Source organism: Haemaphysalis longicornis, unplaced genomic scaffold, assembly GCF_048455015.1.
Source record: "Haemaphysalis longicornis isolate Haplotype H1 unplaced genomic scaffold, Haemaphysalis longicornis Haplotype H1 scaffold_4, whole genome shotgun sequence".
In the NCBI taxonomy this organism is placed as follows: domain Eukaryota; kingdom Metazoa; phylum Arthropoda; class Arachnida; order Ixodida; family Ixodidae; genus Haemaphysalis; species Haemaphysalis longicornis.
In genome coordinates this window covers 220,947,548-220,969,123 of record NW_027526361.1, presented here as the reverse complement: position 1 = coordinate 220,969,123, position 21,576 = coordinate 220,947,548, and the positions used below count along the sequence as shown (strand labels likewise).

At 45.2% G+C, this 21,576-nt stretch overlaps 1 protein-coding gene and 1 long non-coding RNA gene across 3 annotated transcripts; both read left to right on the top strand.

The window, feature by feature from the left end:
- The first annotated feature begins 247 nt into the window (after positions 1 to 247).
- LOC144180225 (beta-1,3-galactosyltransferase 5-like) lies at positions 248 to 6,704 on the top strand. The gene is made up of 3 exons (XM_077708605.1): positions 248 to 271; positions 2,250 to 2,683; positions 5,791 to 6,704. The coding sequence occupies exons 1-3, from the start codon at positions 248 to 250 to the stop codon at positions 6,464 to 6,466; spliced, it is 1,134 nt and encodes a 377-aa protein (XP_077564731.1). The 3' UTR covers positions 6,467 to 6,704.
- Positions 6,705 to 15,538: 8,834 nt separating this feature from the next.
- Positions 15,539 to 19,897, top strand: LOC144179646 (uncharacterized). Of its 2 annotated transcripts, none has more exons than XR_013324319.1 (5): positions 15,539 to 15,674; positions 16,895 to 17,036; positions 17,225 to 17,384; positions 17,468 to 17,590; positions 19,876 to 19,897. It is a non-coding gene; the product is annotated as an uncharacterized LOC144179646 (long non-coding RNA). The 2 variants fall into 2 exon arrangements; XR_013324318.1 differs by lacking the exon at positions 19,876 to 19,897 and adding an exon at positions 18,079 to 19,806.
- Positions 19,898 to 21,576: the final 1,679 nt, after the last annotated feature.

Sequence of the window (21,576 nt, the reverse complement as noted above, 5' to 3'; positions counted from 1 at the left end):
ATCAAGTGCCTCATTGACACTTTAAAGATTAGGACAGTACTTCTCAAGTTAGATAATTATTTACCCTTAATTAAGTCCCATAACGAAAAAAAATTACTGTTCGCTTCTCCACAGTACTACAAACATTATGTACTAAGTTTTCTTCAAGTAGCGGCATTGTCTTTTATAAATCTTGGGGCATGACAGCTGGGAACCCTGTATAATGAAGGTACTTAGGCTTCGTAAAGATCTTGTATGTGTCGAGACCATGATAGAGAAAGCATCCTTTGTCGTAAGTTCCAAGTCCACATTTGCGTGAAATTAAGACCGCTTGTGATGATAGCCCTCGGTGTATTCTATTTAATCTGCCTGATTTTTACTGGGGTACCATGAAGAAATATTCAGCAGCCTTTGCAGCACTGATTAATCTAGTGAGTAAATTCAGGTTTTACTGGAGTTTGTTTCATCCGACCTTCAAACTAAACACAACCAGTAACTACAGTTAATTCTTTTTTACCTATTCATAACAGTCAACAATCTCACCCAATTTTAAAAACGCAAACGACAGAAGAATTGATCTTACGTTGCGCATGAGTAGTGGAACTTTTGGGATATACAAGCAGCTTTTTACTTTCCCACCTATGTGGGTAACTTTTGGATTCAGTCGGGTAACGTGATATCCTTTTACAATATAAGTATACATCCCTAACTTCCTTCCAGTGAAAGATAAACGAGAGCAGAGGCACAACCTGTAGACCAAGAGCGATGTGATGTAAGCTAAACGTCCACTTAAAAATATTACGACGACCAATAAAAACGGGTACGAAAAGCCCAGCACGACCATTGAAGTTATCAGGTACGTTAACAGAGCTTTAACAAAAGCTAAAGACACTAAAAAGGCCGAAGTCTTCTACTTCAATTAACCTTTGGAGAATTATTACTAAGAGTACGGACAGGTTGTGTACGCATATTTGTAGATCCGATTCGCCGATTTCAGCTTCATCGTGAGAAATTTCTACACAGATTCTCTGGCCACCTACGTCCATTGATTTTTCTCTTTATATTTGTTCTTGCTTTTATTTTTTGTTATAGATTTCATACGCGTATTGTTTATTTGTTTTTGCAGCGAAGCTGTGTTGCGCTACATTCGAACCAAAATTGCATGCGCCTATCTGGTAATGTCCACAAAGAATCGCACTTGCTCAGGGTAAATGCTGTGTAGCTTTCAGTACAATGTAGGTATCTTAGATAAAAAAAACAAAAAACTTACTGAGGCTGGCCGCTAAGAGACTCTCAATAAGCCAAGATTTACGTATACTGTCGCAGTTAGATAGTTCACAGTGGAGTTGTAAACGCTACAAAATTACCGTCTGCTGTCTACGGAGGGAGTATGGTTATAGAAAACCAGTGCAACTATAGTTTTATATAAAAAAAAACTATCGTGAAAAATATTCCACGAAAATAGGCCGCTAAGACCTCTCTATAATTACGTCAAGTTTCAGTGCTTGCAATAATTATATCATTGTGATGTTTGTAAACGTCACAGAATTTCCGTATGCTGTAAATACATCTCCGTCTGGGTAGGGGGTACGGTTACAGAAAACGACTAACTCTTTTTTTATCGAAACTATATCAAGAAACAAATTATATTGAGAGACGGCGTTTCGCAAGAAGACCTTTATTCGGTCGCCGAGCCCAGGCCGTCATCAGTATAGTCGGAGCGAGGTAATGATGATGATCATTTACAGATAATGGGCCTCCTCGATTTTCAGTCCCGGATCGTCCGCGGACTGTCCGAGACCCGATCCGGCGCTCGATTTTTTCATGCATTCTTATGGGACTACCGGTCCGAGGGCAGTCCTCGAATTGCCCGCGGACCGTCCAGGACTGGTAAATCGAGGATGCCCAATAATGGCGGCGGGTGCACGGATACGACTAACAGCGAGAAGCACATCCCTTGGTGTTCACAGTGCAACTGATGATGGTGATGGGCATTCATGGGTGATGGGTGATGGTACGGGCATTCATGTCCGACTATAACGTCCATATGCTCCAAATATCTGCATAATTTAGGATTACATCTATAACAGTTGCGTGTCTCTGTCTTTACTCGATCCTCATAGTAACAACACAATGTATGTACTCATCAATACAGATTTTGTGGTCTTCCATCTCCCCATGCAGTATTGAAAGAACCCTAAATTTTTGCATCACTTTCATCTCCTTATTGTGTCATTTTGAGCGTTGCCCTCTCTCTCTTTTTGACCTAGAGTGGGTATGAACCATGCCTTTCCTGCTGCACCACATTCGACGACACCGTCACCATGATCATCGTCATCAGCATGAACTGGGCAGTCCGTGTGTGTGCCGCCTGCATTTTCTGCCTGCTGGTCGGCACAGCCATTCTTCACCAGATGCTGGTCCGCATGCTTCCGGACTGGGAATGGCAGCTACGCCAGCGGGACGTCCACTTGTTGGTGCAGGCTGGCAACCGTTCCTTCCCCTTGCTTCCCCGGCAGCCGTGCCCGCGGCACCTGGCCATAGTGGTGCTGTCAGCAGTGGGACACTTCGTCGAGCGCCGAGCCATCCGCTCCACTTGGGCGGGAGACGCCGTGCGGCCCACCGCCCGAGTCTTTTTCCTCTTGGGAACGACCGCCAACGGGTCCCTCCAGCGACGAGTGGAGGAAGAGAGCATCGCACACAGGTAGGCACGGCTTGTAAAAGTGCAACGAAAAGAGTCACCATCCACTCACCGAAAGACATCGCAATTAGATCGTAGAATTCATCACGACAGATATCACCGTTTGATACGCGAGAGGAAGACACTTGTGGGGACGCAGGGGAAGCATGCAAAAGAACAGATGTCATTCCTGGTTGCGTCGCAGGAGCCCAGTCAGTGACATGGAGGAGGTCTGCATCCAGAGGCTAACGACGGCCAGAAGATCGGACATGCAGCCTTGCCAGAGGCTCGTTATCGGTAACCTGATTATGGAGCCAGGGCGGTCTAGCGGCGGAAAAAGGCTGGATTAGTACCTGGAGGATTGCCCAAGTACGTGCAATGCTAGAGCTGCAAAAAAAAAAAAAAAATGTCAGACCATACAGTCCCCACTTCATGCCCACCTGTCCTAACCTAAGCTTGCTATTATGTTAAAAACTGTGAGAGGGTTAACGAAAAGCAGGAAGAAGATGGCAACGATGGGACAGGTGCTTGGCTTGAAATGGCTGTTATAAAAGAATCGCCCTAAGCAGGGTGTTGCGGGCGAAAGGGGACGTACGGTTGTGAAAGGCAGGGGTAAGGACACGAAGTTAGCATGCGTTTAATTCAACAGAAGGTAGAAAGATGAACTAATCATCAAGCGGAATAATATATGAGCTTTAATGCAGTTTCAATATAATCGGTTCAAAGCATCTGGGAAAGCTTTCAGGCCGTAGTGCTGCGGTACTGCATAGATATCTTATGCAGTGAACAAACACTACCATTTGCTTTTTTTTCTCAGTGCGTCGTTAAATTCGCACAGATGGAAAATTTCCGGCGAACTGTTGCTAATCTAAATTGCATTAGCCTAGGCCAGATATTTTGCAGGTAGAATGCATGAGTTCACCCACCGTGGTGGCTCAGTGTCTAAGGCGTTGCGCAGCTGAGCACGAGGTTGCGGGTTCGATTCCCGGCCGCGGCGGCCGCTTTTCTGATGGAGGCGAAAAGCAAAATTTCCCCACGATAAAGATTCCCAAGTGGTCAAAATTGATTTGGAACCCGCCACTACGGCGCGCCTCATCGCCTGCGTTGCGTCGGCGCGTTAAACCCTACAATCAATCAATCAATCAATCAATCAATCAATCAATCAATCAATCAATCAATCAATCAATCAATCAATCAATCAATCAATCAATCAATCAATCAATCAATCAATCGATCAATTGATCAATCAATCGATCAATCAATCAATCAATCGATCAATCAATCAATCAATCAATCAATCAATCAATCAATCAATCAATCAATCAATCAATCAATCAATCAATCAATCAATCAATCAACCAATCAATCAATCAACCAATCAATCAATCAATCAATCAATCAATCAATCAATCAATCAATCAATCAATCAATCAATCAACCAATCAATCAATCAATCAATCAATCAATCAATCAATCAATCAATCAATCAATCAATCAATCAGGATGGATGAGTTAAATGTCTTTGTTTCTCAAGGGCTGCATAGGTACTAGCCGCATTTGGACCACCGCCTATACGTGCAGTCTGTTGAACTTGTTAAACGTCCTTATACCAACAATAACGCTCGTGGAGCGCCAGTATAGTCGTATGCTGTCATAAGTTGAGGGCGATGCAATCGTTACGGGAGTTACCCTAACACCGAAATATTGATATCATGATCCTCAGGCAAATGCAATAATCAGGTCCCGATGCACCAATGCCTACACTCTTTCCTTCTTGCGCGCAGAATAATAAAAGGAGCTACATTTATTTGCAAACATTCTGGCTTTCTGCCTTACTGATGGCCAAATGACTCCAGTAAAAAACCGTTGTGCCATGCTGCATCTGCTTAGTGCCGCGCACGTGGCGTGGTGGCGTGCCACCAGATGGCATGGCGAACACAAAAGCGGAAATAAAACGGGAACTGCCCAGAAACATTTTAATACAACGTCATAGTAGCATCATAAGCGGGAATGGACGTGAGGAAAATATCCCGCTTCTTGTAAAGACAGGGTTTTGGTATTACGAACCAGAAAGTGAGCCTTAAAGCCATAAACGTGAATAGGGCGGGACTAGTTTTGCAGAGAAAAAAGCAGACGATATGATAAAGTAGACCGAGTAACATGGTATGAAGAAAAGCAAATGGCCTTAATCGTGTTACTGTAGCAGCGCAAGGAGAAGGATGGCTGAAACTTGAGTTTGGGCCAGTTGATTGCATGACATATGGGGACATATGTACTGTCTTTTCCTCTTTCTTTCGTCCCCGTCTCTGCGCTGTTTTTACCGAGAAGGATGGCAGCCGAATGTAACAATAATTTGTAATTTTTTTCCGATACCATGCTTGGTTCCTATTACACTCCGGGCCCTCCTCCAGCATCATCCTCTTCGCCAAGCACGATTACTCTGCTCCATGAACAACGCAGTTTCTCCAGCTACTAAAAAAGGCATTTTCATCAAAAAAATTTCACCATCTTCCCGTAGGGGAACCCTGAGTAGTATGCGAAGCAGCCATGAGGTTGACTCAAGTACCCATTAGTTTTCAGTTCGATCGCGGCGTTGCGGGAAGAGAATGAGGGGAGCGGAGCACGCGCGCGCGTCATTTATACCGCGGGGCTACAGTGGCGCCCCCCAGCGGAGTATCCAGCGGCTACCGTCGCGCCTCTAACCCGAAGCTGCTCCGCATTATCGCGCGCTGCGCCGCAGGTGTTCCCATTCGTTGCGCAATCCCGGAGAGGAGAGGAGGAATGCCGGAGAGGAGGGGAGCGTTGGAGAGGAGCGTCGGAAAGGAGAGAAGGAATGCCGAAGAGGAGAGTAGATGAGATGAGACAAGGAGAGGAGGGGAGCGGGAGGAGGATGCGCATGCGCAGTGGGGGTGTGGACGCCGCAGAACGGCGGCCGCACGACGGCGGAGGGAACAGGCGCGACCATAAGCTGCTCCGCATCTAAAACTTACGGCTGATTTTAGATGGTTGACTTCGCTCACAATCTCCTCCTTCCGGCGTCTCCCTGGGCGTCGAGAACGGTTCTGATCCCGGTGTCGAATAGGGCTTCTAGGCTAAAATGTATCTAATTTCGCCTTCCGTAAACTTTCCAGGGACATCATTCAGGGCGAATTCCTGGACAGCTACTACAACTTGACGCTCAAGACCATACATTTGCTGAAGTGGGCCAGCGAGCGCTGTCCCCAGACTCGTTACGTCGTGAAGACGGACGACGACATATACGTGAACGTCCCGAATCTCATCGCCTACCTCCGTGAAAGCGCAAGCGACTCCCGATTTCTGGCCGGCAAGCTCGTGACCGGCGAAAAGCCCGCGCGAAATCCCTTCATCAAGTTCTACGTCCACCCCAGGCTGTACCCGGCCGACGAGTTCCCGGACTACCTCTCGGGCTCCGGCTACGTCATGTCCATCGATGTGGCCGCGGCCTTGCTGCGCACAGCGATGCGCATGCGGCTGTTATACTTCGAGGACGTCTTCACCACCGGGCTGGTGGCTGAGAAGCTGGGGATCGCGCGCGTAGACTCATCGTGCTTCACGTACTGGGAGCAGGAAGATCAGTGTTGCCAACGGCGGCTCGTCACGATCAACTTAATGACTCCAGAGCGCATGCGCAGGACGTGGCGAGTCGTGCACGACGCAGATCTGCCCTGCGACGACTCGGCGAGTGTAGAGGAGAAAACAAGACATGGAGAGGATGGGTCAACGGAGGAACAGTGTGAGCGCTGTCGCAACATCGCGGTTCCCGTTAATGCACGCTACGAGATTTGATATTCCGGAATATCCCAGCAATATTTGTGTATGATCAAGAAGATGTGTCGGTCCAGTGGTTTTCCAGGTTCATGAGAAGGCCAGTACTCGAAATGTCATTAATTGAGCTTACGTTGTAAACTTCAGGTTGAGCACGATGAAAATGAAAGTAATGTGGACATATCGAGGGTTTGTGCGTAATTGCGTTGAATGTGTTGAAAGTGTAGTGTTTTCTCGCTTTCGGCTGTTATGTGTTACTCATGCCACAATAGTATCCACATTAAAGTCTATGGGGACGTATCAATGAACTGTTGAGTAACATTGTATGAACATTGTAACATTGTATCATTGTATTTCGCCTGAAGTCGCAGTTAAGCTCAATTGTAACATCTGAGCAAGATGCATCTATGACAGTCATGGTTGAAAGCGGGCGAACTATGAGTGAGTGTGGCACTCCAAGTAGCGCTACCGGTCTTATATATTAGTCTATAAGGACAAATATTTGATTGACAGGGTCAACACACAACACGGGAGCTTGGGTGAAAGTATGGTATAGCTTGTATTCACTGGCGAGGCACGCATGCAGGCAACCATGTGAGTGCACCGTCACTGGTTACGTCGGGCTCCGCAGGATGGCGGCACTTGTCCGTGCTAAGCACACGATTTGTGTCGGACGTCCCAACGTTCCAAACTCTACCCTACCGAACGCAAAGTAATGCCTCGGCCTCAATGTGAGTGCGATTAATAACATCTCTGTTGACACCACCGTTGGGAATCGGTTTGAAACGAAGCAGACGACGCACCCGGTGCTTTTTTTTCTTTGGCGTGCGGGCGCAGTGGCCCAAGCCGCGCCATGTCAGCGGCGCATCGGCCATGTTCATGACCGTTTCCAGTGTTGCCAAGCGAAGAAATTGACAACTAAACTTTTCAATGAATACCACCTATACGCGACGTGAGCAGCACAACGACGTTACCGCAAGGAACCATTTTTGGAGGAAGTGCTAGGAGTCTCTAGCACTTCTGCAGGAAGTGCTAGGGGCTTTTGTTTAAGAAAATAAATAAACAGCGGTTTATCTGGCTGGCTGTATGGAATGTCCTTGTTCATAAATCGACTCTTCAGGCTTTGTTCGGACCACCAGTTCATTTCAGGTCACGCACGCTTTTAAAAAGGTGCTCGGTTGAATTTTCATCCCCATTCTTTGCTGCGTTTTTCATAGCCTCATTATTGCACTTTCTTTCATACGTACAGTGCGCGTCAGGCTTGTCTAAGGCAAGCGAGTACACTGCTCCGGAGCATGCTGGCGACATCTGCTGATAGCTGCTGGGTTGGAGATAGCTTGACATTGCGCATGCTTGGAACTGGGAAATGCTCGGGCTGGTCGTCATTTAGCTTGGAGGAGCAGGAATAAACATATAGTGATTCCTATAAAAGCTTGGGCCTTTGAAATTTTCAGACGCCACGACTCGCGAGGGGCATTCTGTTGTTATGCAGTGCGAGCCGTAAGCGGTGACACCGGAGATAAATGCGTATTTGACGCTGTGCATTACCACCCCAGAATGTTACGTAATCTCACAAAACGTTCGACGGAAAGAGCTGCAGTGCATTCTTTTTGCGTGCTTGTTCGTTTGGTATGCGTGCAATTCAGAAGATTTGCGCACGTCGTTTGCGCGATTACGTAACCGCCTGTGGTGATGGTACACCACATCGAACTACGCGTCTATCTGGCCAGACACCACTCATGGCTGGCACTGTAGAAGACCAGCGCCCCCCGTTGGTGGTGGCGTCTGAAAATTAGAGTGGCCTATGCGATAGGACGAACGGCCCGACCCTGCCCAAGATCCGCGCACGCTCAATGGCAAGCTATCTCTAACCCAGCACCTATCAGCAGACGTCACCAGCACGCTCGGGAGCCGTTCGCTCCATAGAGTTTCTTAGTAAGTATACCAGAGAGGAAACTGCGCCTCGTAAGCCATGTCGTCGTGGGGGTTCATGGGAAGACGTCCCTTTTTGTCTTGGGCTTGGCATGACAATTGGATTCTTAAGCGATTTTTGGGATTTGCTTTGTTCGCTATGCATTAACACGTTTACGAGCTACAAGGAAGCCGACATCCTCCCTGTTCTGTCGTAGCCGTGTTCGGTGAAACAGCAGGCAGTGCGTAATCGCACCTGACGTTGCTCATGCCGCAGTCGAAGGACGTATGGCTGAGCTGTTAATATGCCGCCGCGAAATTTGTAGCCGACGAAAAGAAGAAACAAAACGTACTTCGACGAAGAAAAGATACGACAGATACGGGCGTTTGTATGCGTCCTATCTTGTCATCGTCCACGAATGTTTAACGCCACGTTTTCTTTTTTTTTTTGTTAAACTAGCTGGCGGTCGGTGCACCGGTTCACAAGGAAGGCAACGTTTTAATAGGCACGCTGAAAACACTTTCCAAACTTTCCAAGCAACTTAATATTTGCAATAATGGTACAATTAATAAAATCAGAGTTTCTAATGAGTTTCCCCACCAAATATTAACCTTGGCCCTCGCGAATAGCAGGCACAATTGTTCCGGCAAAAATACGCTATACTTTCTTTTTCCTTAGTTTTAAAACAGCCTGTTTATATTTTCCGCTTACATAATTGCACACTATTCTTCGCGTTTTTGTGGCACTTTGTTTAAATTTACAGTCACTAAAATGTTTCAATCCAAGCCAATGATGAAACTAAGGCGAGCGCGATGTATAATGGCGGCCCATGACGACACAGACGGCCTTGATGTGAGCCGCGTAGACGCTAGCCCCAGATTCCGCTCTAGTGTATATTGTAAGAAAATCTATGGTGCGCTCGCTTGCCCTAGACAAGCCTGTACACACGAAAATCTTCGCTTAGTGTTCTGGATGAACAGCGAGCTTAAAGGAGCCATGAAGACAAAACACAAGTTTGTCTTATTCGAAAGATTTGGCGTTTTGTAATGCCCCCAGCGCTTGTCCGAATGCAAACGATGCTTTATTCACTGAGAAATTAGTTTAAGTTAAATTTTGATTTTCTCGCTAAATCGTGCGTTTTGTGATCCGCAATTGCATCACAGGGCCTTGTTTACCGTTAGTGAACCTCGATGGCGCCACCATACCGCGGCAAGCCGTTTTCTGCCTTTGGTTTTCTTGTGAACGTATTTGTCCCCGGCTTGTTTTGTTCATGGAGACAATCGTTTCGTGAAACATGGTGCTCGCTCAACAACTACGGTCACGCAAGACATCGTCGTTTGCGTCAATCGGCCAATGTCACCTGAGGCTACCCCAAAGCTCCGCAGTCCTGTGCAGCTAAACCAAGCATAGTGCGCGCAGTACAACCAGCAGCACACATCGGTACTTCTATGTTTAAGTGTGCTTTCATAACTTCCACTGTTTTTCCCACCATTCTTAGGACTTTAAAAAGAATTTGCCCTAAATTTAAGCGCAAATAGCTCGTTCGGCAAGCTTATAAGCCCTGCCTAATTTGCGTTTGCTTTTGCCGGCATCCGCCAATCGCAGAGCTGTCTGGTATGACATCATAGGTTCTCTTGCGGGAAATGAGCTAGTGGGTCGCATGGGCATTCCATTTTTTCCTTTTACGTTGAAAGTGGTGTCAGTATGATTCTAACGAGGCGATCTTTTGAATGAACCAAACTTGTGTTTTCTCTTCATGGCTCCTCTAAGTGGCTGTTGCTGGTGGGGAGAGAGACGTTTGAAATAGCTTCGCCTATATTTATTCTTGTTTTCAGCAGAAGAAGCGACAAGCACAACACAGTGCAGGCTGCAGCGCTTTTGCCAGAGCCCCTACCTAAAAAGGGAGAGTAACCTGTGAACACCCTATGGGACTTACCTCTTCATGACCCACGGGCTTATAAACCATCATGCACCAATACGAAAAGTTGTACAAATACATAAAGACTTTCGTAGCGGCATAGTTTGCTTACTATAGAAATATGTCACTTCTTTACTGAAATAAAAAAAAATAAATCTGTTGCTTGCTAGTCAGCTAGTGCCATCTATAGTGAAAACGAAATAAACCAAATCGTGTTTCTTGTGTATGCTTTATCTCAGTGAAGAAGTGATATATTTCTAAATGAAGCAAACTACACCGGTAGAAACATTTATATATATTTGTAGAACTTTTCTTATTGGTACACGATGACTCCTAAGCCCGTGGGCGATGAATTAGTAGCTCCCATAGGAATGTGATCAGACGAGTCCCCCTTAAAAAAATGACACCATTTTCCCGTAGGGGAAGCCTGAGTAGCATGCGAAGCAGCCATGGGGACTACTCAAGTTCCCATTAGTTTTCAGTTCGTCGTTTCCGTGAGGTTGAGGTACGTAGCTACCGTTATATTTACAGTTTGGTTTCCATCGTAACTACCACACTTTTCACGTACCGGAACTACGAAATGGGAAACTGCATGGCGCCCATGACTGTTTCGCATACTACTCAGGGTTCCCCTACGGGAAGATGGTGTAATTTTATTGGAGGGGAGGGGGGGGGGTATTAGAGTGGAGAGGCATTAAATAGATAGATAGATAGATAGATAGATAGATAGATAGATAGATAGATAGATAGATAGATAGATAGATAGAGAGAGAGAGAGACGTTGTACGCGGTATGAGTGTCTTTATTTAAGCGTCATCATCATCATGTTCAACGTCGGTGACGTCCAGCTGTGGTTGGTGTTCCGCTGTGATTATGACCGCCTTATGGTCTGTGAAATGTAAAGTCAAGGGCTTTTGTAGTGGATGAACCCTAAAGTTGCTGAAGATTAGGTCGATGCACGTTCCCCGGATGGCTGTGGGCTGCTTGTAATCAAGGGCCGCCGAGACTCGTCGACGCAAGCCGCTGCCGACGACGATGAAACGTCGAAGGCGCGTGAAGCGTGCTCGTCTCGTGCCGGCCCAGGAAGACACCGGCAACACTGTCGCTCCAGGAGCCATAGAAAGGACCGGGCGTACAGCAAGCCGAGCATGCGCAGTGGGGGTGTGGACGGCGCAACAACGACAACGACAAGGGAGGGACATACCAACGACCATGAGATGCTTAGCATCTAAAACTGCAAAAGCGACCAGCTTCAGCAAGATGCCCATAGCGAGCACAGTGGCGGAGTAAGCGAACAAATAACTTTTAGGGCGTCCGACACGTCCAGAGTAGAAGTAGAAAAAGCTTTATTTCGCCCTGAATGGATTGATTTCATTGATTGTAGGGTTTAATGCGCCGACGCAACGCAGGCGATGAGGCGCGCAATAGTGGAGGGCTCCGGATTAATTTTGACCACCTGGGGATCTTTAACATGCGCCGAAATCACGTACACATGGGCGTTTTTGCTGTTCGCCTTCATCAGAAAAGCGGCCGCCGCGACCGCGAATCGAACCCGCGTCCTACACTCTTAATCTGGTTCCATGTAAGTTCCAGTTAAACGGGGCGATCCACATATTTCTATCTGGATCCAAACGAAGAATAACTGGAACGAGAGATATAAGTGGATCTTATCTGGAACTGTCCATTTGTTTTCTTTAGGTTTGTGTTTATTATGTGGAACCGAATAAATGAGGGGATGCGCTGTCGGCCGTTCCAGTTACTGTTCCACTTATGTCCCAGTAAAAATTTTGGACAGTGCTTTTGTATATTTTTTGCTCGTGTCTTGTTCCACATAACTTGTGCGCTGCAGTGAAGTATGCACTGAATCGTGCATTAACTGGAACAATGAACCACATATACAGGGTGTCCCAGCTATCATGCACCAAGATTTAAAAAAAGAGTAAAGGCGTAACTCGAAGAAAACCTAGTGCATAATGTTCGCAGTACTGTGAAGAAGCGGAGAGTAATTTTTTCGTTAACGAGACTTAATTAACTAATTGTAATTAATTATCTAACTCGAGAAATACTGTCCTAATCACTAAAGTGTCAATGAGGCACTTGTAGGTAACCACGAGGGGCATCTAACTGCGGTATTTTCAGCGATGAACTAATTGTGTACACATTTATTCTGACTGATAAAGAAAACCCGCGAAATATGAAAAATACCACGTGACGGCGCCTCCGCGCGCACCGTAAAGCAACACCCTCAAACAGGCTGCCTCTGAGTTAGCCAGAATGAAATAGACAAAAGAAAGAAAGAAGAAATCGCGACCGAGTTTGTTCCTTATCTGCACACGCGTCCCGCGAATCTTGCTGCTGCTGCTCCTTCCATGCATGCTATTATCAAGGTGATGCGCTGTCTCTTCGGGCGGGTAACACGCAAAGCAGTTGCTTTCAATCAGCTTTGTTTGGGGACGCTGCTTCACAATGCGCGCGTAAGCGTCGTCACGTGGTATTTTTCATATTTCGCGGGTTTCCTTTATCAGTCAGAATAAATGAGTACGCAATTAGTTCGTCGCTGAAAATAGCGCAGTTAGATGCCCCTCATGGTTACCTACAAGTGCCTCATTGACACTTTAGTGATTAGGACAGTATTTTTCGAATTAGATATTTAATTACAATTAATTAATTAAGTCTCATTAACGAAAAAATTACTCTCCGCTTCTTCACAGTACTGCAAACATTATGCACTAGGTTTTTTTCGAGTTACACGACTTCTCTTTTTTTAAATCTTGGTGCATGATAGCTGGGACACCCTGTATATTTGACGCGCTTTGGCGCACAAGCGCACGCACAAGCACTTGCACGCACACGCCCACAGACATAGATACAGACACGAACGCACACCCGCGCACCCACACATACACACACGCATGCATGCAGTCACACACGCACACACGCACGCACCACATAAAATTTAATAAACTTCGTCGATATCTATGGAACTGTCTTAGAGCAGTTTACTTATATAAGACGGCTAAGACGTATTTTTAGTGACGTTATTTGACAGAAAACAATATGTCCACTGCTATAACAACACCGTAGAAAGCATGAAAGGTGCGAGAAAAGGGTATCTTAGCAAAAATAGAAATTTCACGAACCCCTTTCAGGTTGTCTGCGGCGCTCAGACCGCTTTAGTGAATATCGTCTTTTGCTAATTGCAGACGCGCAGTACGTTTGAAATCACCAATGACTTGAATTTCAGAAGGACCAGATGTCCCCAGGTTCTCCTTCTGCGTTTGGGATAGAGCTGTGGTAGTGCTGAAGAATTCATTGGGCTTTTGTGGATACCTCATAAAGAAATATATATAGTTGTTGAGACTATTGCAAGTTCTGCATTTGGTTCACAAAGCGTCGCAGAAACATTGTTTTTTGCTCAATGCTCAGCCATCATCTCGCTGTGTTGTAGTACGTGCACAATTTTAAGTGCTTTACAGGAACGTATGAATGGCTACAATCTGCTGTAAAATAGGTACTTAGTCCACTTTATTTATGCCCTGATGCGGTATATACATTGTGTTAACCGACTGTGCCGCATTTTACACTGCACGCAGCATGTCACGAATGCAGTTATATATGCTTGGATGTTCGTTAGCATTTTTCGTCTCGTGCATGCTATTAAGGGTGACTCACCTGATCCAATTCATATGGGACTCACTAATTCATGACGCAAATTCATGAGACTTACTAATTCAAAAGCACCATGTACCGATACAAGAAGTTTTACAAATTCACAGAAATGACACTAACGACCTGGTTTGCTTCTTCTAGAAATACAGTAGACCCTCGTTAAGACGAACTTGGTTAAAACGAACACTGATTAAGAACCACAACATTTTTCTCTTGTAACGTCCACAATGCAATACACCTCCGCTTAAGACGAATTTCGGATAATACGCATACATTTTTACGGTCCGTTCGGGTTCGTCTTAACGGGAGTCTGCTGTATATCATTTCTTTGCAGAGATAAAAAAAAACAAGAAACGCATTTTGGTTTATCCAGTCTTCACTGGAAGGTGCTAGCGGTCTCACCATGCGAGAGTTTTATTTCTTGTTTCAGTAGAGAAGCGACATAGATCTAAAATAAGCAAACTAGGCCGTTGTGAATATCGGTATGTATTTGTAAAACTATTCGTATTGGTGCACGATGGTTTTTAAGTCCGTTGGTCATGACGTAGTAAGTCCGATAGGAATGCTAACATGTGAGTCCCTTTTAATTTCCACAAGCAAAAACAAGAGCCTCTTTGCAAAGAGCGGTTGACTGGGTGAACGGAACTAAACCTAGATATTCCACGTGATACCTGCATTATTTTGTATGTATTAATGCTGAAATGACATTGTAATTCCTAATTATGCTGTGCAGTAACGGCAAAAATACGCAGAGTTAAATTGCTGTTGTTGTGTCTTGTCATAGTAATTGAAGTTCATTGAATGACCCGCCTTCTCCAGCTGCTTCCCCAGTTGCTGTTTTCCTGTAGTATTGGTGTTCAGGAGGGAAAAGGGCTGGGAAACGGGCCGATGTATTATTACTTACTAATTAGCTGTAAGTAGCTTTATATAACGTGGGTATCTAAGAGCGTCGCAGTATATTTTATTGACTACGGAAAGGCTTGTTGCCAAGAAAAGCAGTAAATGAAGCCACGCCCTTTTGCATTCATTGTAAACAGTAACGGAGAAATTGTCATCCAAAGTTAAGCTCGGATATCGCACGCACTCACGGCCCTCCGCGAGAAACAACTTTAGACAGTACTAACGCGCTAACGCGGCTATTATCTGAGCTTTGTTTCGGCCTCAGCGGGCGTAAACATCCGCTTATACGCATACGCCCGTTTTCCGAATCCAATAAAAGCCATCACGTGTGCCGAGTTTGTGTGAGTTCTTATGCGGGCGCATCGCCAAAGCCTCCGCGAGAACGAAAGTACGCCGAAGCCATGAGGAAAAGACCGCCACTCCAGTAGCGCATTCAATGCGCATGCGTCAGCAGCAGCACGGCAGAGCTGTTTTTGCGTTGATTCACGGTACAGTGGGGCTGCAACGGGTACGATGACGACGGATGAAAATCGGGACTGCGTCAACACTTTAAACAACAGCAGCGCTCCCATCTTCCAGGATTCCCTCCGCTAATTTTACGGTCTTCCGTATGCAGCGCCACCAGTGGCACTCCCAAGCGGGTTTCTCAATTGCTCGCGCGATGCGCCTGATATTTACTAAAGAAATTCTCGGTCGCGCTGGCGAGAACCGTTAGCGCCGTTAGCAGTTTAAATTGGGTTGATTGCGGCGTGCAACTGCGAATTTTTTCATATCCCTGGGCTGTATTTCCTGCTCGACGATGTGGAGTTTTGCCAGGAGGCGCAAAAAAGGTCAGTGCTGCTTATTTATGTGCTGGTAACGGTTGTTGTTCAGTGACATCCTTGTTAACTGCGTCCGATAAACATACCGCGTCTATGCCCGTTGTTCGTGTGTCGTTCATGCTTGTGGTCGCGGCGTGTAACATTTTGTGTTGGAGAAACGTTTGCAGCCGTAATTTACCAAAACTCCCATGTTCGTGGGTCAGAGTCGGCTGGACATTTCTGACTGCGTACGTCAGAAGTTCCTGGTTTGCGCGTTTCATGAGTGGATGTTCCCTTACTGTGTGGCTTTGCTTAGTTGTATATTGACGGTAGCTGTGTATGTCTGCGGTAGCGAATCTTCTCGGGTTAGTCGCTCGCGATAATCGCGCGTGCACACGTGTACAACTTCGAAGCAAGTTTGTCGGAGCGTCCGTCCTTAGATTTATTGGTATTTTTAAACCTTGCGTGGTAATTGCGGCGTTGTGTTAGTCTGATGAGTAGAATGCCATTTACTGTGCTTACCAGACCGGGAGTCTTCGACCTTGCCCGTTGCGCGCAAGGTAGACGCTATTTCGAGTTGTGTTGATGTGCTTTCAAGGCGTCAGCTTACGTTTATCTGTGCAGTGTGTTATGCAGTTCCATGTTTCTTCCAATTCCTTTGACCAATTGAGATGATCTATTTTACATTGCCTGAAGTGTAGAGAAATGGAAGGGACAGTGGTTGTCTTAGCAGTACCGCAGTAACAAACGTTTCTTTTGTAGAGAGGAAGAAATATGTGGAAACACGCAGCGGGTATATAGAAAGTGTGCTGCCGTTTCTATGCTGTTAATGTCAGTGGTAACTTGAGACTTCAGGATGATTATCCAATATCCATAATTAGTGGTTGCTACTTCACGAACCGCGTTAGAAATAAGCCACTCTTGCATTTTTATGCCGTCAATGTCGGTGGCAACCCGAGAGTCGAAATAATTTCCGACAACGCGCCGGTGATAAGTTCTTGCATCACTATGTGCACCCAACATTAACCCATTTCTGTGCTTCCTTGAACTTAGAAAATATACTGCGAAAGCAGATTGCTACATTCTGTATTCGATCTGTGTAACCTGTCCAGATGCAGACTATGGCTGACTGTGGAGAAATTTGTCTCTACACTGGTAGTTTGCGACAATTGTTTTCCTTTGTCTGAAGAACAAAAATTAAAACGAATTATTTCCATTCCTTACATATACCTGTGAAATCGTGGCTGAAGACATCTTCGGCACGCCGAGGCGTCGTCGTGACAAGTGTGACAGATTGTGAATGCATTGTGGAAGTCATAAAGCCACGAAAGAGTGCCTCTTGAGTGTTGCGTATTATACAGACGTTCACCACTCCGCATGGAGCAATGACAGGTGAGCCTAAAAATGTTCAAATATTTTTATAATTAAAATTGTTTCGCCTGAAAACGTTACCAGGGTTCGTGATGCAAAATAAATTTTAGCACAACTAATCAGGCCTTGTACGAGATCTTGTAGTACTCCCTTTTTAGAGGGAAGCGTAAATTTATGCTTCGATATTTTTATACTGTTTTTATTTCTAGGAAATAGGGCGGACCGGGACTTAAAACAATGGAACAAGGAATGCATACTGCCATTTTCCTGGTTCTTGAAGGCGTGTGTTCACCGTTCTTGAAGTCGTGTGTTCACAAAAAGGAAACACGTGAAAGCCGTTGTACGGGATGAAATCATTGCATTCTACAAGTACGCACTCCCAGTTCTGGAACTTTGATGGTCCCTTTTTAGGTAGTTGCATTATACGTAATGGCTTCGGAACACCATTTCAGTGACAACTTGACCTGTAGGTGAAAACGACAGTAAGAGCTTTTGGGAACACGTTGGCAAAACTTTCCTGGAAAATCACTCCGAGGAGGCCCTGCCAGGAACGCCTGCATCTTAATTTTAGTTGGGTAAGTTGGCATTTTATTTTTGTGGGACTCAATTTATGGTAGTGTTTATTGAAGCTGGCATTTTATTTTTGCAGGACTGAATTTGTGGTAGTTTTCTTTGTAGCAAAATCTTACTGTTAAGAATAAATCGTGAACTTCAAATTGGGAAATACCTTCACATTCAGCCTGTTTCGGATGCTGCAACATGTGGACAAAAAGTCTATTATTTTGCATTCAAGTTTTGCAAACATTTTGCTTTCACATTGAGAGTTGCTGCTGTGATAATACGGCGCCACGGCCACGCCCAATGCGGTTGCTTTCCAAAATTAGAGAGCTGCCATTGACAGTCTGTGCTAATATTTTTTGTACATTGTTAGCAGCATTCCCAGAAAAGAAACCAAGAAATCGCTGATATTTCAATCAATTACTGTGCTATAAAAGGGGTATCCTAAGCAACTCACTCATTTAAAGCCATCGTCTAACAAAATTTTCTTGTTCCTTCCTTAAAGGTACATGACGTGGTCCAGTTATTCTCGACGTCCAGGTATTTTGATAGAAGAGAATGGCAGCGTAAATATTGTCTGCAAGAAACACGTCATGGATTTTCCGCCTGCATTGTCGCATCAAGATGTGGTCATCCTCCTCGCCGTATATTTCATCTTAATCTCCTGAAACTTATGCGACTTTGGAGAGTTCTTGGGACTTTTGCAGAGAGTTCTTGGCCATTTAACAGTGGCCTGGTGTCATTTAAGTTTAAAGCTCTGTTGAAAGACTTGATGTGGTCACTCTACTTGGAGTTTTAAATTATTGTTAGACGTTTAAGCCTATTCGGAAAGATATGTCGTGGTTCAAATGATTGGTAGATGCAAGCGGCATGTCAACTGCAAAAGTGAAGTCGTGCTTTCCTTTGCAATTTTTCATGATTGGCACAAAGCGCAGGCTGCCTTTGCCGCTGCTCTGTTACTCTGTTAATGTAGCTAATGGCACTGCACTGTAACGTTTTTATTATTCAAGTGCAGCTCGAACTTTTTTTCCATGGCAGTGCTGCTGTTGATGGATGCAAACGTGAGAGTAATTATTTACACAGACGGTTTGGGGTTTTATTAATCAATTTTTGTACTGTATCTTAGCTGACACCTAAGCCCTAGAAGAATGCGAAATATACATATTTGGCTTGAAAAAGTTGTTTACTTTGGACAAAGTTGCATTTCTCGCTTGTTAGAGGCAGTGCTTTGGTCACAAGCATACTGCCGTCTTGATAGTAGGGTTTGTATAGCACGCAACTGAATTTTACCTCAGATAAATGTTTCGGCTGGAAAAATGCTTCCAAGTTCGCTTGGTAAAATTGGTCACCTGTATGTTTCAACGCTACCTGGCTTGGTTATTTGGGATGTCTGAATTGTTCTTGAGGGAACTAATAACGTCTTTAGAGTTAGGCTGCTTGATAAATTTTAAAATGCGTAACATGCTCCGAGCTATCTGGTTTGTAAAATTTTGTAAGATTCACACTGGGTGCTATGAGCGTTTTTTGGATAAGTTATTTTAAATAGCTACAAATTGTCGGGGAAAGAACGCGGCTTCAGTGAAAGGCTTTTTCAGGGCGCGTATATAGTCGGTTTTGGCTACAGTTAGCTTGATATTACAGTTAGCTTGATATTGATATATGATGTATGTTTTAGTTGTACAATAGTGCCACATGCTTCCGGTAATTTTTTCTGTGCAAATGTTAAATTGTTAGTATTGGCTCCGGTGTTCTTTTCCTACACTCTTGCAGGTCTTGTGATAATCCAACCGTGTATGGCTTGTATTTTTGGCTTTTCCCTACAATTTAATAGCAAACTGCATTTTTTGGAACCGGGATGCGTAAACATGGTATGGCAAGCGCTGTGGGTACTTCCGCATTTGCGGTACCTGATTTCATGTCATAAAACAGCATATTTTATGCTCACTGTTGTGTAATGCTTTTTGAGTTACTGCGAGGGTAGATGTACAAGTCTGTTTGTGACGCTGTTGCGCTTAAAGCCATCTTTATTACCCACGTGTTTTTAGCAAAAAAGAATAGTAAATATTAGCAAAAATAGGAAAATGCCACTTAGATCGTTTTGGCCACTTGATATCGTTTTGGTATTTGATCCTGTACGCTGGTCATTTTCTGCCCAAGTGGAAACAGATATGTCTCCGTATCTCAAATGTACGCAATAATACGAGCGAATAAAATTTCCTTAGTGTTTTTAAAAGCATTGTATCAGTGCTAATAGTTGGTTTGGTGTGTATTTTAATGCGAGTCTTGTTTCTTTTACATGCAGCCAAAACCCAGAACAGGATTCGGCGGATGAAGCCAAAGTCTCTGTGTGCCGCTCCAGGTATCTCAGACCAACTTTTATATAGAACTGTGCTCCGATAGGCAACTGTTTGGAACTGTCAGGGACCACACTGCTGCGGCGGTTTCTGTTTTCCAATTGTTGGTATCACTGTGGGCCATATGTCAAGGCTGCGTTAGAATGGTGCTTGCGGTTTCCTTCTGATACCAATGCATCCGCCAGCCTGGCAAATGACCTCAGTTTATACCAACAGGAAAGCAGATATGTTGGAAAAGTGGAGTCCCATAGACAGCTTCTCAACGTCTATCGGAACACCGTTTTATATAAACAGCTGGTCTGAAGGTACCTGGAACGGCGCACCGGATAAATCCATAATCATTTTACGTGGATCAGTGTTCCAGTAACTTACACTACCAGTTTATTTGGAACAGTGATCCGTATATTTTTATTTGGAACGCCGATCCAGATAATATAGCTGCAAAAATATGTGGTGCACTGTTCCACTTACATTTTCAGGATATGTGGAACACGGTTCCAAATATATAAGTGGAACTTTTTTGCAAAAAAGTTCCAGTTACTAAGTGGATCTTATGTGGATCCAGATTAAGAGTGTATACTCAGCCGCACAACGCCTTAGCCACTGAGCCTCTGCTGCGGGGAACAGAACGGAGTCAAGGGAAGGAGAATAGTGGGGAGATCCTGTCTCCTTTTCCGCCCTTCTTATTTTCATGCCCAGCACGTCGTCCTCGACGATACGAAGGCAGGCGAAGTCGGCGTGGCGCTCGCCGCAATCGGACTGGCCGCGACCTCGGCCTAACAAAGCGAACAAGGTCGGGTCTCCTTGTGGACGGGAAACCCGAGAGATGTGCACGTCAACCTCGAGACGGCTGGCCGCATTTTGCGAAACTGCGCGAAGTAGACGCTCGCAGACGAAAAACGAGGGTTCGATTTACGGCGAGGCCAGGGAAGAAGCCGTATGCTTGGAGGCAGGGAGTGGTTTTGCGTCCGGATGTGAGAAGATGTTCCTTTTTGCCTAAGAAAGAAAGGGGGGGGGGGGGGGTTGTATAGCTTATACTCAACAACATGCCGCGTACGCTGACTGTAACTAGGGGTGTTAATTGAGAGCAAATGTCGCAGGCACCGTGTGAGCAGATAGCTCAGTTCTTATTACGAACAATGGTTAGAATCCTTTTTGGAAAAAAAAAAACTGTAGGTCACCTGATCAATTATTTTGATGCAGCGAATGCAAAGGCAATAACATTCAATTGCCTAAAGCATATGAAAAATTGTCTTTCTTTGCGGCTTCCCGCCGCCCCACTGCGTATCGCAGAATTACCGTGGCCGACCACGTTTCGCTGCTGCAATTGGATGGAGTATAACACAAGATGGCACGATATAATTCAAAGGGCAAGTGTCGCGGCGTGCAGCGCAGCGCGCTCATTTCATGCGAAGTCGTTACGAGGTGCATGCAGTGGCGCCAACTTCTTCATGTTGGATGGACGACACATGTCCACTTGTGCGTCTGTGTCCTCTCATCATCATCATTGTCGTCATCACCACTACCACCACCATTCTTTTTCCTCTGGGTCATTTTCTTTTCTCGGTTACTGTGACTGAAAGGCTTGTTAGGCTTCATGTACAAGTGCCGTCATATAATTGGAACAAGGATTTGCGAATATCGCCAAA

Excerpts from the sequence above, each read along its gene's own strand:
- LOC144180225 (XM_077708605.1), top strand. The coding sequence starts at position 248 with ATGATAGAGAAAGCATCCTTTGTC. Across the intron at positions 272-2,249 it reads TAGAGAAAGCATCCTTTGTC|AGTGGGTATGAACCATGCCT; the intron begins GTAAGTTCCAAG and ends TTTTTGACCTAG. Across the intron at positions 2,684-5,790 it reads GAAGAGAGCATCGCACACAG|GGACATCATTCAGGGCGAAT; the intron begins GTAGGCACGGCT and ends TAAACTTTCCAG.